Source organism: Mus pahari, chromosome 2, assembly GCF_900095145.1.
Source record: "Mus pahari chromosome 2, PAHARI_EIJ_v1.1, whole genome shotgun sequence".
Taxonomy (NCBI): Eukaryota; Metazoa; Chordata; class Mammalia; order Rodentia; family Muridae; genus Mus; species Mus pahari.
Window position 1 is genome coordinate 163,768,175 of NC_034591.1, and position 24,200 is coordinate 163,792,374.

Sequence of the window (24,200 nt, forward strand, 5' to 3'; positions counted from 1 at the left end):
GAGCTAAGCTTTCATTTATCAGATAGATCTCATCTGAACATAAAATTCTCATTACCAGTACTTCAGGTTAGTACCAGAATGTCACCCTACCCCCACCCTGAGGTATAGAAAGAGTGGCCTTGCTTCTTCTTGCACATGGTAAGACTCGGCTAGATCACATTTCCCTACTTCAAAATACTGAAAAATAACTAAAATTAAGACTCTTTGGAACTAACATGCAGATAGTGTTATTATTTGTCTACCTCCAAAATTCATTTGGAGCCTAAATTCCAAGGTTAGGAGGTGAGGCCTTCAGGAGGTTATTAGAACATGAGAATTCTGACTTCTTGGATAGTGTATTAGTCAGGGTTCTCTAGAGTCACAGAACTTGCAGATAGTCTCTATATAGTAAAGGAATTTATTGATGACTTACAGTCTGCAGTCCAAATCCCAACAATGGTTCAGTAGTAGCTGTGAATGGAAGTCCAAGGATCTAGCAGTTGCTGAGTCCCACACCGCAAGAAGGCAAAAGAGCGAGAGCCANACTCCCTTCTTCCAATGTCCTTATATGGTCCCCAGCAGAAGGTGTAGCCCAGATTAAAGGTGTGTGCCACCACACCTTTAATCCCAGATGACCTTGGCCTCCGAGATCTCCCTGTCTTAATCTTCTGGATTCAATCACCACTGTGTCTCAAGATCTCCATACCAAGATCCAGATCAGAAACTTCTATCTCCCAGTCTCCAGATTAGGTTCACTGGTGAGCCTTCCAATTCTGGATTGTAGTTCATTTCAAATATAGTCAAGTTGACAACCAGGAATAGCCACTACAGATAGTTTATCAAATAGTTGGCTGGAATTAGCTAGCACCCCATTCCTTTAACTACCTTCTCCTCCTGCTCTTCCTCTCTTCCTCCTTCTTCCAAATAAGAATATAATAAGAAGGTACCACCTGGGTGGAAAGTAGCCATGGTCTGAGGCTAGCGCCTCACCTGTCAGCTGCCCGGGCTGCTACAGTCTCTTCTGGCCCTTGCATCCCTGGAGATCTCTGCTGTCGGATCCTAGGCAGCTGCAGCCACCATGATACATTTCATCTTGCTCTTCAGTCGACAAGGGACACTGCGGCTGCAGAAATGGTACACCACACTCTCTGACAAGGAAGAAGATCACTCGGGGCATCATCCAGACCATCCTCTCTCGTGGGCACAGGACCAGCAGCTTCATTGACTGGAAGGAGCTGAAATTTGTTTATAAAAGGTATGCTAGTTTATATTTTTGCTGTGCAATAGAAAATCAAGACAATGAGCTCTTGACACTAGAGATTGTTCATCGTTATGTGGAGTTGCTGGATAAATACTTTGGAAATGTCTGTGAGCTGGTTATTATCTTTAATTTTGAAAATGCATATTTTATTCTTGATGAGTTTATAATAGGTGGAGAAATTGAGGAAACATCTAAGAAAACAGCAGTCAAGGCCATTGAAGACTCTGATATGTTACAAGAGACAATGGAAGAATACATGCATACGTTTTAAGTGTATTGTCTACTTCAAAATTCTAAGTGCTCCATGCTGTGAACCTACAAACAAGTAACTCCTTGCATCTAGTCTCCTCACAGCCTCTGGCACCATGCCAAAGATGACTTAAAGGTATTCTGTGTTAGCTAGCAAAACTTAAAGTTGTTAGCATATATCCTTAGGGTTGCTACATGTCTGTATTATACTGTGTATCAATACTCACTGTGGCTCTAGGTGTTTCACATAATTGCTGCAGATTGAATAGTTGCTTGCTGTGTTTTAAGTCCTTGTGGTATTTTAAAGGTAATTTTAAATATTGGTTGTAATATGATCATTTTTGTTGCCATTTGCACAAACTTTACACATACACACATAGTTGATGGATGGGATAGACAATGTTCCAGCCACACTATACTTAATTCTTTCTTCTATAGCTTATATAGCCCAACAAAATATTTCAAGCAGTATACAATTATAATGTGATTACATTTTAGTTTTCTTCTAGTGAATGATTATGAAAAAAAAAAAAAAAACAACAACAGGCAAGTAAGTAGGCAAGATAGTGTTCTCAGGCAGTTTCTCTTACTGGCAGGCAGCAATTTGTGGTTACAAAGAAAGAAGTAATTATTTTATTATTTATCTTTAAAACCAATCCTGTAAAAATCTTAAAAGAATCACAAATCTAAACTTTTATATAAAAATCAGTCATATCTACCTTAAATCCTCAAAATCCACATCTACTCATTAGCAATTCTTAATAAATCGTACCAGGAAGCTGAGGACAAAAATGGGTACAAGAAATCAATTATTACCAGTCCATCCTCAGTGAGAGTCACATCAGCTAGTGCTGCCATTGTTCTTGTTCCCTAACCATAAAAAGTCCCTAGCTTAACTAATAAGAGTGTGTCTTTCTGAACTTCATATTGTTCCCTAAGATTTTTTTTTTTTTACATTAGAGCCGGTAGTGAAAACATCTCAACCTAGTTTCACTAGCAACTTTATTTTTCCAGATGTTTTCTAAGTGTGGGAGTCATTGTTGATAAGGTGGTGGTAAAATCATAATCTGCTCCAGCAGCAATGCCTGAAAGGGATTAAGCATTAATATTGTGAGTGCCAGAGATACTGCCCAGTTAGGGACTGGAAGCCCCCTTAGAGTTTTCATATAATTCTTAGATTAAGAGGCATGTGAGGGCAGCAAGCAGAGCAGAACTCTACAACAGCATAAAGTCCTCAGGACACAGAGTCCATGCTGTGCCATACCAAGGCTCACCTATGTGGTAACCTGTGTGCCTCATTCCATGAGTTCTAAAGCCATGGTGTTCCTCCTGCATGGCCCTCAGCAGATCTCACTATATAATTATGGTTGTTTGCCTGAAACTTACTATGTAGACCAGGCTAGCTCTAAACTCAGAGACCCACCTGTTTCTGCCTCCTGAGTGCTGGTATTAAATGTTCTCCCTTCCTCCCTCTCCCTTCCCCTCTCCCCTCCCCTCTCTCTTCCCCTGTTTCTGTGTAAGACAGGGTCTGCCTATATAGTCCTAGTTGACTTCAAACTCACAATTTTCCTACTTCTGATTCTTGAGTTCAGGGATTATAAAGATTCATCACCATGTTCAGCCTTCATTTTTATATCCCTTAAAACCTGAATATTAGCATATAATAATCATAAAACATAATGTGTTTATGAGGTTTTCTTTATGTGTACAAGATATTTTGATCAAATTCACCCCTCCAAATCCTCTCCCGTATGGTTAAATCTTGAAAACATCATCTAAGCAAAAGAAATCAGTCCCAAAAGAGTACACATTATATAACTTCTGTTGCCAGAATTTTTTTCTTGGGGGTAGATTAGGCAGTGTCTATTAAACTAAACTTCAGTTACATCAGTGTTCACTCTGTGAAACCAATAAGTTTATTAGGCTTATTTGTAGGGCATGAGTGAAGGTTTACAGCTACATTGGAAGGTCTGCACTCAGAATGAGTAATAGCTTCCCCATTGCTGTACAGATGGAGTATTCTTCCCACTTGAGCCCCTCCGAAAGACACTAAGGCCACATGTGATTAGGCATAACTGTACAGAACTGGTTGGAAGGAGTAATTGGATACTAAGACAAGGGTCCAATGACCCTTCTTATCCCCTTCTTTTATAAAGGAATGTCAACAGGCCTGGGTTTCTATTGCTGTAAAGAGACACCATGACCGCTGCAACTCTTATAGAAGAAAACATTTATTTGGGACTGGCTTACAGTTCCAAAGGTTTAGACCATTATTGACACAGTAGGAAGCATGGTGGAGCATAGGCAGAAAGGGTGCTGAAAAAGAATCCAAGAGTTCCACATCTGGATCAGCAGGCAGCAAGAAGAATGAGAGACACTGGGCCTGGCCTAAGTATTTGAAACCTCAAAGCCCACCCCTAGTGCCACACTTTTTCCAACAAGGTCATACCTACTCATCCAAGGCTAAACCCCATAATATTGTCACTCCCTGGTGACCAAGCATTCAAATATATGAGCCTATGGGGTCATTCCTATTTAAATCATCATACAAACCATAATAGAATTGACAAGGCCAGTTTTCCCAGTAGTCTTCCTGTCAAGGTAGAAATACCCAAGTTCTTTTGTGTTATTATTGAATAGATTTGACTTTCATTATCAAAATTATATTACAGGGGCTGAGAAGATGGTTCAGCAGGTAAGAGTGGTTGTTGTAGACTCATGAAGACCTGAGTTTAAATATCTAGAACCCACATTTAAAAAACAATCTGGGTGTGGCTGTGCATATATGCCCCTGTAATTCCAAAACTGTGTAGGAGGGAATGGAGGGAGGAGGATCACTAGCACATCATTCACTTCTTTCTTTCTCTGTGTGTTAATGTGTATTTGTTGTGTATGGGCACATGTATGTGGATATACAAGTAGTGTCCATGAATGTGGATGTCAGAGGTTAATGTTGGGTTAATTAATCACTATTAACCCTCAATTAACATTTACTTTAACCCTAGCCCTAACCCTAGCCAGCTTGCCCTGGGAATATTCTAGCTCTGCCTCCTGAGCTCTGGAATTATAGGTGGGTCACCATGCCTGTAAGCATTTATATAGGTGCTGAGGATCAGAACCCTAGTCCTTCTAGCAGTGCTAATGATAGGATTGCAAGTATGCACTTCCATGTTCAGTTCAACTTCTGGGTTTTTGACCTAGCTATTTATAGAAATGTACTCAAAATAATCTGTATATCCTGTGATTTGTAGTACATGTATTACTTTAGCTGATAGAGTATAGTTTTGATCATCAAAATGGTCCTTAAAATGATATTTATGAAAACTTAAAAACATTTTTCTCAGATCAAGAAAATCAAGGCTGACCATTGGACATATTCAAAGAGAATAATAGATAATAGCCTGGGGCTGGTGAGATGGCTCAGTGGGTAAGAGCACCCGACTGCTCTTCCGAAGGTCCGGAGTTCAAATCCCAGCAACCACATGGTGGCTCATAACCATCTGTAACAAGATCTGACGCCCTCTTCTGTAATGTCTGAAGACAGCTACAGAGTAATTACATATAATAAATAAATAAAGCTTTAAAAAAATAGATAATAGCCTGATTTGTTTTAAAAGAAAGAATAATGTTATGTTATATTGTGTACTGAAGTGGTCTATAAATTCTTTTGTTGTTATTTTTTCATCAAAAATATGATAGTTTTATTATAGAAGAAAGAATTAATGAATAGGAGACTGTTTTTTGAGTAAATACATGCAAATGAGAACTTTGAATTGTTGGTTGTAGAAGTACATGTCCATAATTACTGCCTCAGTGTGGGCTGTATAATGAGTGAGTTCCAGGCCAACTTGAGCAAGACGCCACTTCAAAACACAAAACAAGGGCTGGTGAGATGGCTCAGTGGGTAAGAGCACCTGACTGCTCTCCCGAAGGTCTGGAATTCAAATCCCAGCAACCACATGGTGGCTCATAACCATCTGTAACGAGATCTGACACCCTCTTCTGGAGTGTCTGAGGACAGCTACAGTGTACTTACATATAATAAATAAAATAAATCTTAAAAAAAAAGATACTTAAAAAAAAAAAAACACAAAACAAAATAACCAACCAACCAACCAAAAACAGAAAAAGTAGGGGCTAGAAAGATTGTTCAGTAGTTAAGAACATTTGTTGTTTTTGCAGAGGACCTGGGTTTGGTTTCTAGCACCCATGTAGCTCACAATCGTCTCAAACTCCAGTTCTAGGGTAGTCAGCACTCTCTTATGACATCTGCTGGCATCGGGTATACACACAGTGTACATGCATACATGCAAGCAGAGCACTGATACACATGAAAATGTTTAAAAACAAAACAAATTTACATATGGCACAGAAATCCAATTGTGACAGGAAAGTGCTTTTTTGTTTGTTTTGTTTTTGTTTTTTAATGAAAACTGCTGAGAAAGACCTGGCACGGAAACAGAACCTGATAGAAGAATTTTGGAAATGTGTCGAAACATACAAGAACTTCTTGCTAGGCATTGGTGGCACACACCTGTAATTCTAGCACTCAGGAGGCAGAGGCAGGTAGATCTCTGAGTTTGAGGTCAGTCTGGTCTACACAGCAAGTTCAAGATTAGCCAGGAATACACAGAGAAAACCTGTCTTGAAAAAAAAAAAAACAGAAAAACAAAACAAAAAGGAGAAAAATTAAAAAAGAACCTTTTTTTTTTATCTTCTCTGTGGCCAGAACAGCAGTCTTAAGGATATCCAAAATGTGTGGAAACACAGCTAGATGCTCTTTGACAAAATCATAGTGATGATTATGAGATTATGTTGAAGTTCTTTTGAGAAGTGTCACCCAGTCAGGAAGAAGTTGAGGAGTGGAAAAGGTGAAGGGGTGGTTCAAAAAGCACATGGAAAGAGATTTTGCCTGAGACAGGAAGAAAGCACTATTTACTGTGAGCCTGAATCCGAGTCCCTGGAACAGTTTTCCCTTCCACGAAGTCCTAGCTGAGCATGTACATTGCTCTCAAGAGGGATCTGGTGAACCTGCTATCCAACTAAAAAGTATGCAAGTAGGGTGATGCAGACCGCAGAAAAGGCCCATATCCTCCTAATGCCTTTTGCTTAGGAGGTGACTTATTCAAAATGACCATCAAATACATATAGGATGTACAGTCAGGAGGATCCTGGCAGATGAATTGTGACCTGCTACAGAGTGCACCTGAGTCTAAAGAAGAGTCAAAAGAGAATGGTGATAACTGACTTGGAGACTCAGGACTGAGTCTACCCATTTTCGGTCTCTTCACTGAACCATACAGAGCTGCTCCCACCCCTCTCTAGGGAGCACTTATGTACTTTGTTGCATATGAAGACAAAAGTGGGTGATGGGAAATGACTGATTCTATAAAGAATATTTTTTTCCCATAGAATGTGTCCCTGTAGACAGCAAGAGAAGAAAAACAATTTTTGATGAGATTTATAGGCAAAATAAACAAGGTAGAGAATTACAATTTCATATGTATAACTTTATCATACTGTACCCCATAAATATATACAATTATTATATGTTGATAAAAAAGAAAAACAAAATCAAAAAGTTACATTGAGTCCTTGGAGAATATAGTATCTTTCTAGTAGTGAAGTGGCAAGGATGTGTCTATGGCTAAGAAATAACCCAGCAATCACAGAGAAACTGTTGGCCACTGATTTTAGAGATGCAACCTTTTCCCAACTATAAGTGGGAGATGGTGGTAATCTGTGACCCTTTAATTCAGTATCTCATGTTGTGGTGACCCCCAACCACTAAATTATTTTTGTTGCTACTTGATAACTGCAATTTTTCTGTTATGACTTGTAATGTAAATGTCTGATATGGGACCTTTGTGAAAGGATTGTTCAAGCCCTGAAGGGGTTTCAACCCACAGGTTGAGAACCACTGACTTAGAGGCTTACTGAGCACCTGCAGATGTTGTGTAGCAATTTCCTCCCAGGTAGAGGAAGGACTCCCAAGGTACATCTATCAAGCTTCAGAAAAGCAGCATTCTTTCAGGTATTGAAAGATGAGACCCCACAGCACTAGCTCTGTTTTCTGTGGGCTCACTGTTCTCCAGTGGGCTTCGAATTTCCCTCGGCAAAGTTAGCCTGTTGGAGGCCTTCTTAGTGTTTTGATCTTTCAGACATCAATCGCCCTTTCCAACACTCTTGCCCTTTCTTCAGCTGCCCTGGCTTCCTCAGTCTAGCATCTCTTCTCAGCTGCACCCTCCTCCCTTCCATCCCCCAGTCACCTCTTTAGCCTCCACTTCTCTTTTAGACACTCCTTTTCCTCAGCCTTCATTCCGCTTCAGCGCGGTTCCCCCTCCTCAGCCCTCCTTAGCCTCCCATCATTCCTCAGCTAGTTCTGGGTCCCTCTGCCCTCATCCCTTTTCAGCTGTCTGCGCTGCGCTGCGAGGCTCGGTGGGGTTTTGGATTTGCTCCTCCCCTTCCCTACCTCCCTGCATTCTGAGTGGCGGAGAAGAAGAGGACCAGTTGGAGTCCGCATCTGTGTGCACTGGCTGCCGCAGGGCCCAGCAAGCAGGTGGAGCTCAGCCTCCCACGGAGCATTGGGCGGTGGACCGCAGTGACGCGGCCTGAGACATGGCGGCCACGCGCCTCTGAGGCCGCAGAACCGGAGCCTCTTGCTGCGCGAGTTGCCCCTTGACCATGCAGCTTGGCTGCTGACTGCCCGGGCGTGTGGCCCGGAGGATCCCGGCTGCGGTCATCACCTTGCAGTCTCCATGCTGCAGGGTATATCCCTCCCATATTCCATGTATTCCTCCTCAGTGCTTCCGGCCGTGTAGCCGCAGCTGCCGGCCGGGCCTCAGGGCGCTCTGCCTATTCATCAGGCACTTTTCTTTTCCATTTTTATTTCCATTCCTATTTGCTTCTCCCTTTCCCTTCTGCTTTGCGTCTATCTCCGCCACTCCGCTATGGCCGCAGAAGAGGCGCTGAAGACGGTAGACCAATATAAGACTGAAATAGAGAGACTGACTAAGGAGCTCACAGAAACGACCCATGAGAAGATCCAGGCTGCGGAGTATGGGTTGGTGGTGCTGGAGGAGAAACTGACTCTCAAGCAACAGTATGACGAGCTGGAGGCCGAGTATGACGGTCTCAAACAAGAGCTGGAGCAGCTCAGAGAGGTGAGCAACCCGTCTCCTATTTCCCTCTCCAGGTTTGGCATTTCTCAGTGCCAGTCATCACTGTAAAGAAGTCAGAAGGGATATGGCCAGAAGGACTTCATCTTAGAGTCCTTTGTTGACAAGAGAACATTGAAAGAGTCCATTGTTTTCACCAATAGAAAAATTACCCAAGAAATGAATGCATAAGCTGGAATGGGAAGCTCTTTATCATGTGGGGGAGGGAGAGTCACAAGAAGTCTTCAGGCATCAGTGGTGGCAGGTAACATTGAACTGGGTTGAAATGCATAAATCAAACTTCTCAAACTGCTGTTATTTCAAACCCAGATATCAATGACCATTGCATAATCCATCATATTGATGAGGAGGTTTGTGCCTGAGGACCTACAATTTCAGGATGGTAGAATTTGGTACTTCAGTTGTCTGCTGAGTAATTGCTCCTTGGTGAAATAGGAACTAGTTATTAGGACTCACCAATCCCATTTGGAGTTGGCTTTAGTCCTTGTCATGGGGCTATAGGAGCAAAACAACTTTGCTGGGTGGTTTTGCTGCCCTTAATTTCACCTCTGAGCAAGGCTGGACTATGCTTATGTCATATAGAAGGCACCCTGAGACTGAGGAAAATTAAATTCATCTCCATATGGTGAGAAATGAGACAGAAATGTAAAATATATGTATATCTATGCCTTGCCTATTAAATATAGGCAGATTGAAATTACTGTATTTATAAAACCAGAATATCACCAATGTTCTGTGAATAACATTCCCCCTGTTTTTATGTTTCCTTCTTCTAAGGGTAATGTACTGAAAGAAAATAGTGGATGTATATTCATGTCCAACCAAATACTCATAAGGATTATACATACTATTTAAGACACTGGGAGTAGCAAGCAGTCATGTATAAATGTTAGTATACATAAACACTGCTTTTCTGTGTGACAAGTCTTTATTTTTAGCTGCATACTAACATTTTAAATGTTAGGCATATCATACATAAATAGAAATACTTTTCTTATAATCTAAGTTTATTTTAGGGAAAGGGGAGGCCCAGTTTTGTATTGTCACAGTTAAAAAAAAATGAGTTATGACATTCTAATCAACCCACCTAACTCATAAATAATACAGATTTAAACCCTCAATTATGCTATTTTATTTAGATGCTTAAATACCAAAATATATAAATAGATATAGTTGAAAACCATAGATAGAGTTATAATTTTTATATACCAGGCTATAAATTTTAGCTCATGCTTTTCTTGCTATATTCATATCTGGATTTAATGGTATCTGTCCTTATATTTTCTAAATATGTCTTAGATTATGTCTTTGACATGTTTTAGATGCTAAATCTTAGGAAGTAAGGAAATAGATGATTATTGTAATTCTCAGAGATGTTTCCATGATGTATTTATTTATTGACTGTGCTTTGCCAAGGTGGAGAAATGCAAACCAATGTTATGTCATCACTTTCTTGATAAAAGAGGTGGACTTATTTGATGATACAAAATACGATTGTTAATAGACCTTTCTTCTTGAGCTAAACAACACTTTTAGGGATATTTACGTGTTGTACTTAACACACTAAACCTTAATACAGTTGCCTTTTGTCTTTAGTAGACAATAAATTCTTAAAATAATAAGTTTGTCTTTTATTTATTTAAAGTTGATAGATAAAATTGTATGTATTTATTATGTGCAGAATTATGTTTTGCAATATACATATGTTATGCGTTTTTGAGCATTATATTGCTTCATATAATTATCTTTTTTTGTGTGATAACCCAACATTCATTCTGTATTTTTAAAGAGTAAATATGTTGGCATTATAACCATCATGGTGCACAGTGAATTTCTTAAACTTATTCTTCTTATCTAACTGTAATAATGAATCTTTTCATCAATATCTCTCCTTTCAAGCAATCAACACTTCTATTAACTATCACTTACATCTCTGATTCCTTATATGAATGAGATAATGAAATGTTTGTTTCCTGTGCCTGGCTTATTTATTTTAAAACAATACAAAGTCTTAACAAAGAGCTTAGCACATAATAAGAATAAAAATAAATATTTTATAAAATAAATTTATATTAGAAGAATTTATACCTTTATCAAGTGTTCAGAAGTCAATATTGCTTAGTGTCAGAGAAAGACTGAGAAAATTGAAGAGTGTAGAAAGTGACCACTCGTTTTAGTATCATTGTCAGTCAAGAGAAAAGGGGGAAATGTTTTATAAGAATGATGAAAGTTCTTAACAGAATAATATAAATACCAAGTATATTTTTTAAAATAAAAGATTTAAGAAATTTTGTTCTATATAGCAAGAGAAAATATAAGGAGTTTTTCTTTTTATCAAATGACACTTGCTATTATACATATTTTGACTTACATTCAGCATAAAGAAAACTCAATGCCGGACAGTGGTGGTGCATGCCTTTAATCCCAGTTTAATCTGAGTTTGAGGCCAGCCTGATCTACAGAGTGAGTTCCAGGACAGCCAGGGCTACACAGAGAAACCCTGTCTCAAAAAAGTCAAAAGAAAAAAGAAAAAAAGAAAACTCAAATGACAATTCTTAGTAAACAGAATTTTAGCTATACAGAAGTGTATTTTAAGGTAGTAAAAATAGTTATATGCTATTATTAGATAATAATACTTGTTTTATCTTTTTTTTTTTTTTTTTTTTGGTTTTTCGAGACAGGGTTTTTCTGTATAGCCCAGGCTGTCCTGGAGCTCACTCTGTAGACCAGTCTGGCCTCGAACTCAGAAATCTGCCTGCCTCTGCCTCCTGAGTGCTGGGATTAAAGGCGTGAGTCACCACGCCCGGCTTGAGACATGTTTTGAATTAAATACAAAACAACGGTGTAAAACAATGTAATCTAATGATGATGTCACATACAAGCCATTTAGTGTGTGTGTGTGTATGTGTGTGTAGGTCAGAGGACACCCAAATGTTATTCCTTAGACTAGTCTTTTGAGACAGTATCTCTTATTGGCCTGAAACTTGCTGAGTATGCTAGGTTAGCTGGTCAGTGAACCCTAGGGACCCACCTGTATCTGCCTCCCCAGTGCCGAGGTTACAAGTGTGTACCACCATGCTATGCTTTTTAAAGCATTGAATTTAGGACCTAATGCTTGTACAATAAATTTTTTTTTTTTAAACCAAATAAGCCTTTTCTCAACCCTGGAAGCCATTGCTTTAAAACATTCTGGGGGGAAGGGGCAAGATGGCTCAGAGGGTAAGGGGTTTTGTTGCCGGGCTTGATGAACCTGAGTTCAATTACTCTCCCTTCACCCTGTTTATACATGGTGGAGAAAGAGAGCCCCCTCTTGCAACTTGTTTCCCTATCTCACATTACACACATGTATGCATGCATGCGTGCGCGCGCGCGCGCGCACGCACACACACACACACACACACACACACACACGATGTAATTAAAATTTTCATAGTAACAGAAAGTAAATTAGGCCAACAACATAGTACATGTTCTTCTATGTGTTCTCCTTTCTGACTACCATTGCTCCTTTGGTAAATACTCTTTGTCCTACTTTAAATGTCTTTGAACATATGAATCTATATGTAGGATTTTCTTTTTATTCTTTGTTTTTATAAAGTCAGTTGTGAAGAATATGGTACTAATTAGGGAGGATTGGTAAGTTCTGTCCTGATCATTTGGAAGGGTGTCAGAAAGGAAAAATGAGTAGTTGTGTATGGAAGAGACTGAGATTTGCTTTGATGACCCTAAAGCAGCGTTGTGTGTTGATATCAGGGGATAGATGGATGGTTCTGTTGGTGAATTATTGGTGGTTTTGCTTCCTTGTCTCACTGGCTGATGATGGGAATATGTGCATCAGCATAATGCCTGGCTGGTTTCCACAGCTAGAGGAGCCAGTCCTGCAGTGTGACCACATCCTGCCCACTCTAGATCTTGGTGTGAAGCCAGGATGATTCAGGAAGTTGGACATTATTAGTACATCACTCCTTATTTCTTCTCTGACAGTTGAATTTTGATGTAGATAACTAGTATCTTATAAGCACTTCAGATCTTGTACAGCATCTCATAAGATAGGGAGAGAAGAGTAGAAACATGTATCTGTCAGCAAGTATCTTAATCATTGAAATGGAGAGGAAAGAAAGGATGGCTATTGGTGCCTTTTTCTCCTGGAATCTAATCACTTTGGCTATAAAACCCAGTGACTGGATAATCTCAAAATATTTACTGTAATATTTACTGTAACCCGGCCTGCTGTATTTTGTCTGGTTTGCTTATTTGTCTACCTACCTTTTCAAATTCCTTCTACTTTTTCCAAAATATAAAATAATCTTGATTGGTTGTATAAACTTTCACCCAGCCATTTTCTATATTTTCTTTCATTTATGCTCATTCAGTTCTAGCCATAATATTTCACTGTTTGATAACCTTTTCTAAAGTAATTAATAGTTCTCATATGAACACCTGGCCCATACACGTTTCCCTCTGAACTCATTTACTTTTCTAATTTTCCATATTTTATTTTAGAACTGATTCATGGAGTTTGTTATTGAAATACCTGCACCTGGCTTCATAGAAGGAGGGAGAGAGAGAATGAATATGAATATGAATATGAGCATGGAGTGAGATTATACTCCAGAACCATTGTAAAAAAAAAAAAAACTTTGACTCCTAATGTTATCCCCTTTCCTGGTTTCCCCTCTAGAACCTCTCTATCCCACTCCCCCCGGTTCTATGAGGATACTCCCCCTCCCACCTCGCTGCCCTGTCATTCCCCTATACTGGGGAATTGAGCATTCACAGGATCAAGAGCCACTCCTCCTATTGATGCCCGATAATGCCATCCTCTGCTACATATGTGGCTGGAGCCATGGGTCCCTCCATGTGTACTCTTTGGTTGGTGGTTTAGTCCCTGGCAGCTCTGAGGGGTCTGGTTGGTTGACACTGTTGCTACCCCCATGGGGCTGCAAACCCCCTCAGCTCCTTCAGTCCCTTCTCCAACTCCTCCATTGGGGTCCCAAACTCAGTCCAATGGTTGGCTGTGAGCATCCACCTCTGTATTTGTCAGGCCCTGGCAGAGCTTCTCAGGAGACAGCTATAACAGGCTCCTGTCAGCAAGCACTAATAAGCATCTGCAATAGTGTTTGGATTTGGTGTCTGTATATGGGACGGATCCCCAGGTGGGGCAGTCTCTGGATGGCCTTTCCTTCAGTCTCTGCTCCACACTTTGTTCTTGTATTTCCTTTAGACAGGAGCCATTACGGGTTAAAAATCTGGAGATCAATGGGTGGTCCCATCCCCCAACCAGGGGCTTTGCCTAACCTCTAGATGTAGTCTCTACAGGTTCTCTCTCCCCTTTGTTAGGCATTTCAGCTAATCTCATCCCTGTTGGGTCCTGGGAGCCTCTTGCTTTCCTGGCATCTGGGACTTGCTGGTGGCTATCTCTAGTTCCCCACCCCCACTGCTACACACCTCTGTTCAAATTCCTGACCCTCTGTATATCATCTCTGTCTCTTCCCATACCTGATCCTGACCCCACTTTTCCCTCTTCCTCTCTTCTATTCCTCCCAAGCCCCTCCCACCCTCTACCTCCTCTGAGTATTTGTTCTTTCTTCTAAGAATGATTGAAGCATCCACATTTTGGTCTTCCTTCTTGAGCTTCATATGGTCTATGAATTGTATCTTGGGTGTTCTGAGCTAATATCAGTAAGTGCATACCATGTGTGTCCTTTTGTGATTAAGTTACCTCACTCAGGATGATATTTTCTAGTTCCATCCATTTGCCTAAGAATTTCATTAAGTCATTGTTTTTAATAGCTGAGTAGTATTCCATTGTGTAAATGTACCACACTTTCTGTATCCATTCCTCTGTTGAGGGACATCTGGGTTCTTTCCAGCTTCTGGCTATTATAAATATGACTGCTATGAACATAATGGAGCATGTGTCCTTATTACATGTTGGAGCATCTTCTGGGTATGTGCCCAGGAGTGGTATAGCTATGTCCTAAGGTAGTACTATGTCCAATTTTCTGAGGAACTGCCAGATTGATTTCCAGAGTGGTTTTACCAGCTTGCAATTCCAACAGTGGAGGACTGTTCCTCATTCTCCACATCCTTGCCAGCATCTCTGTCACCTGAGTTTTTGATCTTAGCCATTCTAACTGGTGTGAGATGGAATCCCAGGGTCGTCTTGATTTGCATTTCCCTGTTGAACATTTCTTTAGGTGTTTCTTGGCCATTCAGTATTCCTCAGTTGATAATTCTTTATTTAGCTCTGTACTCCATTTTTTTTCCAGTCTGTGTATGTTCTCCTCCGTTGATAAGTTTTATTTCTCTTACCTTTTAAGATTTGTATCTACATATACATGTAGCAAAGGAGGCATTGGAGCCACTGTGGCTGGAATTATAGATTGTGGTAGACTACAATGCAGATTCTGGGAACTACAGGGAAGTCCTTTGCAGTAGCAGCAAGTGCCATTAGCCACCGACAGTCATTCTAGCTCCTAGCTTTCATTTCTTATGCATATAAACCATGCAGTCTTTTTTCAAAACTCTGAATTAGGTTGGAGTTAGGCAGCTTTCTTGAGCACCTCAGAATTTTCTGGCGTGTGCCACGGTTAAGGCCCCTGGATGCTATTCAGGAAACATGGAGACGACTGAGGTAAAGTAGCAGTTGGGGCTCAGAAGATCCTTTTTAGAGCTCTTTTCCAATTGCACTGAGGGTGACGTAGTAGTCAGGACATTGCCCATCACAGCAGCCCCAGTGTGTGGTGGTGGTGTTTGGGATTCCCTCTGGGGGCGTGGGTGAAGATGAAAGGCAGTATTTGTGAGAGAACTTGCCATGCTCCTCGGTTACTCTTTATCACCTCCCAATTCATGCACGTATGCCTTTCGCTCCTTCCAGCCTCGCTGCTTGCTCTGGTTTCTGGTCTGAAGGACTCTACTCTCAGAGAGAGTAAGAGTCAGGTCAGATAAGCGATGTATCTCCTGCAGGAATGTGGCCTAGTCCACTTCCAAGTCACAAGGCTCAGTGACAATTGAAAGATGGAACAGGAAGGGTTAACCCTGAAACTTTAGTGGGAGATGCACTGATTCAGAATTTCTTACAAATTAGTCAGAAATTGAGTTTGCCTTTGCCATAGCACGTGTCCCACTTGGATTTGAAGCTGGTGCCCCTCCTAAAGCATAAAAATGATACTAAGACGATAAAAAGGAGGATTAGAAGAGAGACCACGCAGCACGGAAGTGAGAGTCGGGGTCGTGGCTGGATCCAAATGTTCTCTCTGTGCTTTGCTAGCTCTGAAAGCTTCAAAAGGTATTTCTCCTTCAGCACCTCGGCCTCTTCACCACGGAAGCTGCAGTGTGTCACGGTGTCACACAGTGTATGCTTTTGTCCACGCATCTTTGCTTATAAATGCTCATTGCAATGGATTGTTGTCTGGTTCAAGGCCTCTGGCTTCTGCAACACCATCAATCTGTACTCCATTTTTTAATAGGGTTATTGGTTCTCTGGAGTCTAACTTCCTGAGTTCTTTTTATATATTGGATATTAACCCTCTATTGGATATAGAATTGGTAAAGATCTTTCCCCAATCTGTTGGCTGCCATTTTGTCCTATTGATAGTGTCCTTTGCCTTATAGAAGCTTTAGGTTATTGTTTTAAAAAGTTACATAAGCCGGGCAGTGGTGGCGCATGCCTTTAATCCCAGCACTTGGGAGGCAGAGACAGGCGGATTTCTGAGTTCGAGGCCAGCCTGGTCTACAGAGTGAGTTGCAGGACAGCCAGGGCTATACAGAGAAACCCTGTCTCAAAAAAAAACAAACCAAAAAAAAAAAAAAAAGTTGCATAAATTTTTAATGTTGGAGGAATATTAGAAATTAACTTTTTTATTTTTTATTTTGTGTGTGTGTTTGAGTGTTTTGCCTGGATGAATCCATATCATGTGTATGCCTGGTGCCTGTGGAAGTTAGAAGTGGAAAATAGTATCAGATTTCTTGTAACCATGTGGGTGCTGGAATTGAACTGAAATCCTCTGCAAGAGTGACAAGTGCTCTCAGCAACTAAGTCATCTCTCCAGCCCTGAAATGATCTGGTTAAGTGATCTGGTGATCAGAATTATAAGAAGGTAATTTTTGTTAATATTTTAAAATAATTTAGAACTACAAATCTTTCTTAAGTGAATCCTCAGGCATTCTATATTAATCACTGTAGTTATTTCTGATCTAGTTTTATATTCAAGAAGGTTTTTCATTGCTGCAAAAGGAAATAGTTTATCTTTGCAATAAGATATGCAACTTATAAAAGAAAACATTTGATTGGAGACTTGTTTATAGTTTCAGAATGTTAATCTATGATCATCTCCATGGAGAGCATGGTAGTTGGCATGTAGGCCTGGCACTTGAGCAGTAACTAAAAGCTTACATTCTGATCCATTGGTAGTAGAGATAGATGATAAATAGATAGGCAGATAGATAGGCAGATAGATAGGTAGGTAGGTAGGTAGGTAGATAGATAGATAGATAGATAGATAGATAGATAGATAGATAGATAGATGATAGTTAGATCCTGAGCCTGGCTTGGCCTTTTGAAACCTCAGGTCCCCTTCCCTGCCAGTGACACACCTTCTTCAATGAGGCCACACCTTCTTTTTTTTTTTCTGCTTGAGACTTTTTTTTTTTTTACAAAAATCACATTGTGTAAAATACATGAAAAAATATCTGTCAAGCATATCCTTCTAGACAACTAATCTTAAAAACCTATTTTTTTTTTTCCTTTTTGATTGCATTAGGCAAAAGGCTGAGCTGGTTGTAGCAAAGTTTCAAGTTTCTTTCAAGGTTGGGTTGATTTTAATTCATTTATTTTTGCAAAAGTATGTAAAAAATGTGTTTCTATCAAGTGTCTTTTACAAAAAATTTAGTTTCGATGAGGGAGAGGTGAGGTTTGAGCTCCTTCAAACATGGGGGAAGGAAATCAATTTATGATATAGGCTGCACGTTCGTTCCTTTGGAAGTGTGGAGGTAGATCCTTGCAAATCAGGAAGTCCATTTGTTTCAATAATTCATTTGAGGTACAGACTAGGAGACTTATATTTGAACACTACAGATGTGTGTGTGTGTGTGTGTGTGTGTGTGTGTGTGTGTGAACAAAGTAGTGTCACTGAAAAGAAATTATCCTTAACCTAGGGGCAACTTGATTCAGAACTGTTTCAAATTAATGTAGCAATCTAGCAGGAAAGCTGCCACAAGCATTTGTAACATTTCAATTAAAAAAAAAAGATCATAGAAACATGCATAGCCATGCCAAGACAGAGTAAGAGTACAGACAAGAATGGCCGAGAACTGGGCATGAGGCCATACCTTCTAATCCTTCCCAAACAGTTCTACTAATTGGGGATGATGCATTCAAGCATATGAGCTTATGGAGCCATTCTCATTCAAATGAACTCACTGCAGGCTTCAAAACTAATAATTACATTTTTAGAGAATAGTCATAGTAAAGTATTTCAGAAAAACACAATGAAAGCAAAGGAAATCTAGACAGATAATATGTTAGTTATCATTGACCACTTCCAAATTTAAAAAAATGTGAGGCTAATATGATTCAGAAATTTGAAAAATGGGTATAAAAGAAGTGTTATAAATAAATAGATTTTTACATAAAATAAATGATTGTTCATTCAATTCTGCAATAACATTAATGTATTTAATGTTTCTACTGTGTGAGAGTTAGAAATCTGGGTGTTGAAGATACAGCAACGACAAGGAGAAAGCTCCATATTCATGGAGCTTGTATTCTGTGTGGGAAGAAAGAAAATAGTAAAAATGAACAAGAAATCTAGATACGATGTTAAATGGTCCTTGATGTTGTAGAGATAATAACAAAACAAGCGAATCATCTATAGTGGACTCTGGGGTACCTGCTGCTTGTTAGCATCTGTGCTGTTGTAGTGAGCAGTAGATTGAAAAAAAAAAAAAAATGGAGTGAGAGGTGAAAGATGGGACTGGAGAGATGATTTCAGCCAGATGGTAAAGGTCCTTTCAGTCAACCCTTGCTAGCTAATGCCTCAGCATAGCTGGTTATAAGGACATTGGCCACAGGAAGGATTGCCCCTTAACAAAGAGTCTGGAAATAGCTGTCAGTTTATTTCCTATGGTGTATTTAAGCGTTCTTGAACATCTGGGGCTCGTGTAAATTAGAAAGTGGCTATGCCTTACTCTTGTGATGGTATATTAGGAAAGTTGGAATTTTGCATTTTTCTCTGTGGTATGCAAATGTGAATATTTTGTAACGTAAAACTAACTTCTGTGGCTGTGGGTATAGGTTAGTACAAGTGTTTGCCTAACATATGCTAGACCCTGGGTTCTATTCTCAGTATAGCAAGAACCAAACCAAACTAAACGAAAACAAAGAAGTCAAAGCAACTCCATTGCAAAAATGCAGCTTGACAGAAGAAAAAGCAACTAGAGATGTTGGTTACTTTAAGATTAAAGAAATCTTAATCTTAAAGAAATCTTAATCTTAAAGAAAAAGTATTCTAGGGCTGGTGAGATGGCTCAGTGGGTAAGAGCACCTGACTGCTCTCCTGAAGGTCCGGAGTTCAAATCCCAGCAACCACATGGTGGCTCATAACCATCCGGAACAAGATCTGATTCCCTCTTCTGGAGTGTCTAAAGACAGCTACAGTGTACTTACATATAATAAATAAATAAATCTTAAAAAAATGTATTTATAATAAAATTTAGCATAATTTGGAAAGATCTCCACAGCCCAGGATGGCAGTGTTTTCTGAATGACCGGCATACAGTATAACAAATCAGGCACGAGACCCACCATCAGTGTGAGATGGGCAGACAGACTTCATGTATGTCTCACATAAAGCTCAATGGATTTTTGGATTTCACACTGTTTATGACTTTTAAAAAAAAAAAGAACAAAAAAATGACTTGGTCAGGCATAGTAGCACACACCTGTGCTGCCAGTACAAATAAGTTTAAGGCCTTCCTGAGCTACATGAGGCCTTGTCCCAAAAAGCTAAAAGATCAAATTGCCCCAGTAACAAGACCCGGTAACATAGGACTGTAATCTCAACCAGTCAGGAGGCATGGAGATCAGGAGTTCAAGGCCTGCCTCAGCTATAGATAAATCCTATTTCGTATCTTACAAACGTGAAAGGACTGGGCGGCGGTTCCACAGATACAGCTAAGGCCCTAGTTCCAATGTCCAGTTCCAAAAAGAACTCATTTCAACTCTCAGAAACGCTACTAAAATGTTCTTCTCAGGGGACCAGGGATGGGGGGTGGGGGGACACACCCTCTGTGAGTTCCGGGCAGCCAGTGCTACACAGTGAGACACTGCCTCAAAAAGTAAAATGTTACCTCCATTCTAACTGTAATTCTATGTCAGGTTTTCTTTCTATACTTTTTTCTATTTAATTTTTTTTTTTTTTTTTTTTNAAAAAAAAAAAAAAAAAAGAAAAAGTATTCTAGATATTTATTCATTACACATATTATGACTAACCATTATATTGTAGAGACGGTTAGGTACTGCAGGTACATTATTTCCTGTCTTTGGAGAATTTAATTAACATTTATTTGTTTATTTATTTATTTTATGTGTATGAGTATCTTGTCTGCATATATGTCTGTGTACCACAGGCATGTCTGATGCCTGGAGAAGTCAGAGGAGGACATTGAATTCTCTGGAACTGGAGTTTTAGATGCTCATGAGCTGCCTTGTGGATGCTGAGAACTGAATCTTGGTTCTATGGAAGAACAGCCAGTGCTCTTACCTGCTAAACAGTCTTTCCAGCCCCCTTGGAGAGTTTATTTTTGACAGAGGAAGAAATGTAACAAAAGAGTAGGTGATAAATACTTTTGTATAGGGATATATGCTTAAAAACAAAGCAAGTTATGCAATAATAAACCTATCAGGAGCAAGTGGGAGAGGTAATATTAGAAATGAGAGTCAGGCAAAGTCTTTTTGAGAGGTTGATATTTAAGCTAAGTCCCAGGTGATGAGAATTAACAAGCCAGGAAGGGATTGTCCTGGGCTGAAAGCACCAGCAATGTAGAAATCATTTGGAGGGAACAAGCTTTGTGTTTGTGAAAACTGCATAGCTTTACTGGAATTTGATATGCAATGACTCTGTAGTATAGAACTCTGCTGTGCATTTTGGTTCTCTGTGGAATGATTAGGATCCTGGTCCTGCCTACTAACAGTCAGTTGCGGCACTTTCCCCAAGTCAATGTAATAATAAAACACTGTCACATATTCTAGACATACTTTTTCTGTTCTTCCATGAGGCAGTACTGCCATTCATTAAGTACCTCAGAAGACTTCAGTTATGACTGGAGTGGATATGGGAGGAAATGATAGTGAATTAGACTGGAACTAGGCTTTTGAGCCCTGTGGTTGATTGATTGAGTTATTGATTATATTTATATTTGTAATATATACTATGTAGCCTCGACTGGCTTAGAACTTTCTATGTAATCAGGCTTGACTTGACCTTATAGAGATTAACCTATCTCTGTTTCCCCAGTGCTGAGATAAAAGTTGTATACCAGCTGGGCATGGTGGCGCATGCCTTTAATCCCAGCACTCGGGAGGCAGAGGCAAGCAGATTTCTGAGTTTGAGGCCAGCCTGGTCTACAAAGTGAGTTCCAGGACAGCCAGGGCTATACCGAGAAACCTTGTCTTGAAAAACCAAAAATAAATAAATAAATAAATAAATAAAAAGTTGTATACCACCATGCTCAGCAAATATGAATTTTAAAGCTTTAAAGCTTTAAAGACTGTGGAAGAATAATCCAAGGTAGGAGACTGTTGCAACAGTTCAGATAAGAGGTGATGGTAACTTACATTAAGAGGATTAATATCTGGGATGAGAAATGACCTGATTCAAGATGGCTAGAGGATTTGCAAAAAGATGGTTCCTCGGTTTCTTTATAAAGCACTAAGAAGAAACATAATCACATAACAAAGAGATATAAACTCGTAGGAATAAGGGGCTGGATAGTTGGCTTAGTGGTTAAAAGTATTGGCTCCTTTTCTAGAGGACCTGGCTTTGCTTGCTACTTCTCACACAATGACTCACAACTCTCTGTAACTCCAGTTCCAGAGGATATGACACCCTCTTCTGATTTACTTGTGCACCAGATATGCAGGTAGTATGTAGATGCACATGCAGGCAAATACCCATACACATAAAATAAAATAATAATAAAAAATTAAAAGTGAAGGAGTAAAATAATCTCAATACAGTTTAGAAAACAAATGTTTATTTGAATTTTTTTATGGATCCCAATTTTGATACTTTGTTTTATAAGGTATTTAAAAATGAATCTGCCATAACACATAATTTAGAAAGGATTTATCATTTTGATAGAAAAATAAGTATTCACTTGCACATGACTGAACCTATGAACATTTTATTGTGGAGAGAAGAGGAACTCATAAGCCCCAACCCATGTCTGAAGAACTGTAACCAATTACTGAGACAGGGAAAGTCATATTCCTCTGTGGTTTAGCCAGTGATATATTGCCCTTGCTCAAGTAAATAATCTCCTAGTCATGCTCATGTAGGCAGTGCACACACACATACCACATGAAAGTAGGTTTCATTTGAATGAGAATGACCCCATAAACTCATGCTTGAATGCTTCATCCCCAATTAGTGGAACTGTTTGGGAAGGATTAGAAGGTATGGTCTCGTTGAAGAAGGTGTGTCTCTGGCAGGGAAGGAGATCTGAGGTTTCAAAAGGCCAAGCTCACAAGGCCTTTGACATTTAGTATCAGTATGTGACTTTTTTTATGTATTAGCAACAATAATAACATAAGACTTAGCTGTGTGTGTTGATTACATGACTTTTTTCCCTTTTGTTTTTTGAGACAAGATCTTTCTATATGGCCCAGGCTGGCCTCAAACTTGCTATCTTTCTGCCTCAACTTCTTAGCACTGAGGTGGATTATTATGATGCCACCTGACTTAATATTTTTTAAATGTTTCTTTGTGGTCTGGCTATACAAAGTACTTTCTTTTTCATGAGATCTGAGTTTTAATTCAAATTCCCTGTTTACTGAGTAGGAGAGCAAGCCAAACATCAAAATTGAAAAACCAGCTAAATTGTGTTCTTCACTTAGCATATACCAGCTATTGGGCTGAATACTTTATATCTTAAGGTACACCTTTAGCAGAATATAGAAATAGATATTACCATCCTCCCATCTTCCTTCCTCCCACCCAAGACAGGGCCTTGCTATCTATGACAGACTGGCCTTGAACTCACAGAGGTCTTTTGGATCCTGTCTTCTAAGTGCTGGGATTAAAGGCATGCATCCCTATGCTTAGCTTGAAAGTAGGTATTACTATTATTTACATTATATGGATTAAAAAAATTGAAGCACAGATAGATTATATAATCTGCCTAGTTACTGAGAAAACCAAAATTTGAGCCAAGCAATGTAGCTCCAATACTTGGTACTTTTTTGTTTTTGTTTTTTTTTCCCTTGAGACAAAAATCTTACTATGTAGCCCTCCCTGGATTGTTTCAAAACTTCTTATATAGATCAGATTGGTTTTAACTCACAGAGATCTGCCAGCCTCTTTCCACAACAACAATAAAAACATCATCAATAACAATAATCTCTCTGGGGTGGGGTGGGATGAAGGCAGGTGAGGGGAGCAGAGAGAAGCAGGCTTGTCAGGTTTTTTTTTTTTTTTTTTTTTTTTTTGGTTTTTTTCGAGACAGGGTTTCTCTGTGTAGCCCCGGCTGTCCTGGAACTCACTTTGTAGACCAGGCTGGCCTCGAACTTAGAAATCCGCCTGCCTCTACCTCCCGATTGCCAGGGTTTTAAAAGAGTGGTATAGTTATGAAAGGGAGGGAGGAATCTGGAACAGCCTGGAAGTTAGGGTAGAAAGGAAGGAATTTGCCAGTGGCTTTGATATTACACATTACAGGGGGTGTGTTAATAGGGACCAAAGGATCCTGGGGGTTATTGTGGGGCTTTGATTTGTGTTAGAGGTATGCCTCATCTGCAGTTAGAGAATCATATGCCTTATCTGCAGTAATTGGCTGTAGGAAAGAGGTAAGAAATGATGGCTTCTACCTGAGTTTCTGAGGAATATTGTGTGTAGGCTTTTATCTCTTTGCCAGCAATACTTTTCTGGCAGAAACTTGTCAGATTCATCTTGAGCTGAGTCCAGACTCTCATTTTAGGACATAGTGGCACTGCCTTTTTTGGGAGGTTTGGGACCTAACAAAATTATGTGAATATGTGTGTTTCTGTATACATGTGTGAGGGTGTATACAGAGCCAGAGGTATTAGAACTTCTGGAACTGGAATTATAAGGGGTCGTGAACAATCTAGCATGGATTTAGTTTCATGTTGGAATGCCAGTCTTCTGGCAGAGCAGCAACTATTAACTGCTGAGCCAACATCCAGCCTTCATTGTTTTGCAAGATGGAATTTCCATATTACCTAAAATCTGTATTCTCACTTCATAATTTGGGGTCCTAATTGTCCATTTGTGCTCTGGCCTATGTGGTGGCTATAG

At 39.6% G+C, this 24,200-nt stretch overlaps 1 protein-coding gene and 1 pseudogene across 3 annotated transcripts in view; both read left to right on the forward strand.

Moving 5' to 3' along the window:
* Positions 1-1,057: 1,057 nt before the first annotated feature.
* On the forward strand, positions 1,058-1,511 carry LOC110317391 (annotated as a pseudogene).
* Positions 1,512-7,903: 6,392 nt separating this feature from the next.
* Bicd1 (BICD cargo adaptor 1) overlaps positions 7,904-24,200 on the forward strand; it is a 137,141-nt gene continuing 120,844 nt past the window's right edge. For all 3 annotated transcript variants that reach the window (XM_021190400.2, XM_021190401.2, XM_029534853.1), the window contains exon 1: positions 7,904-8,652. In XM_021190400.2, coding sequence (XP_021046059.1) covers positions 8,440-8,652 — 213 coding nt within the window. In that variant the 5' untranslated portion in view covers positions 7,904-8,439. The remainder of the gene's footprint in view (positions 8,653-24,200) is intronic.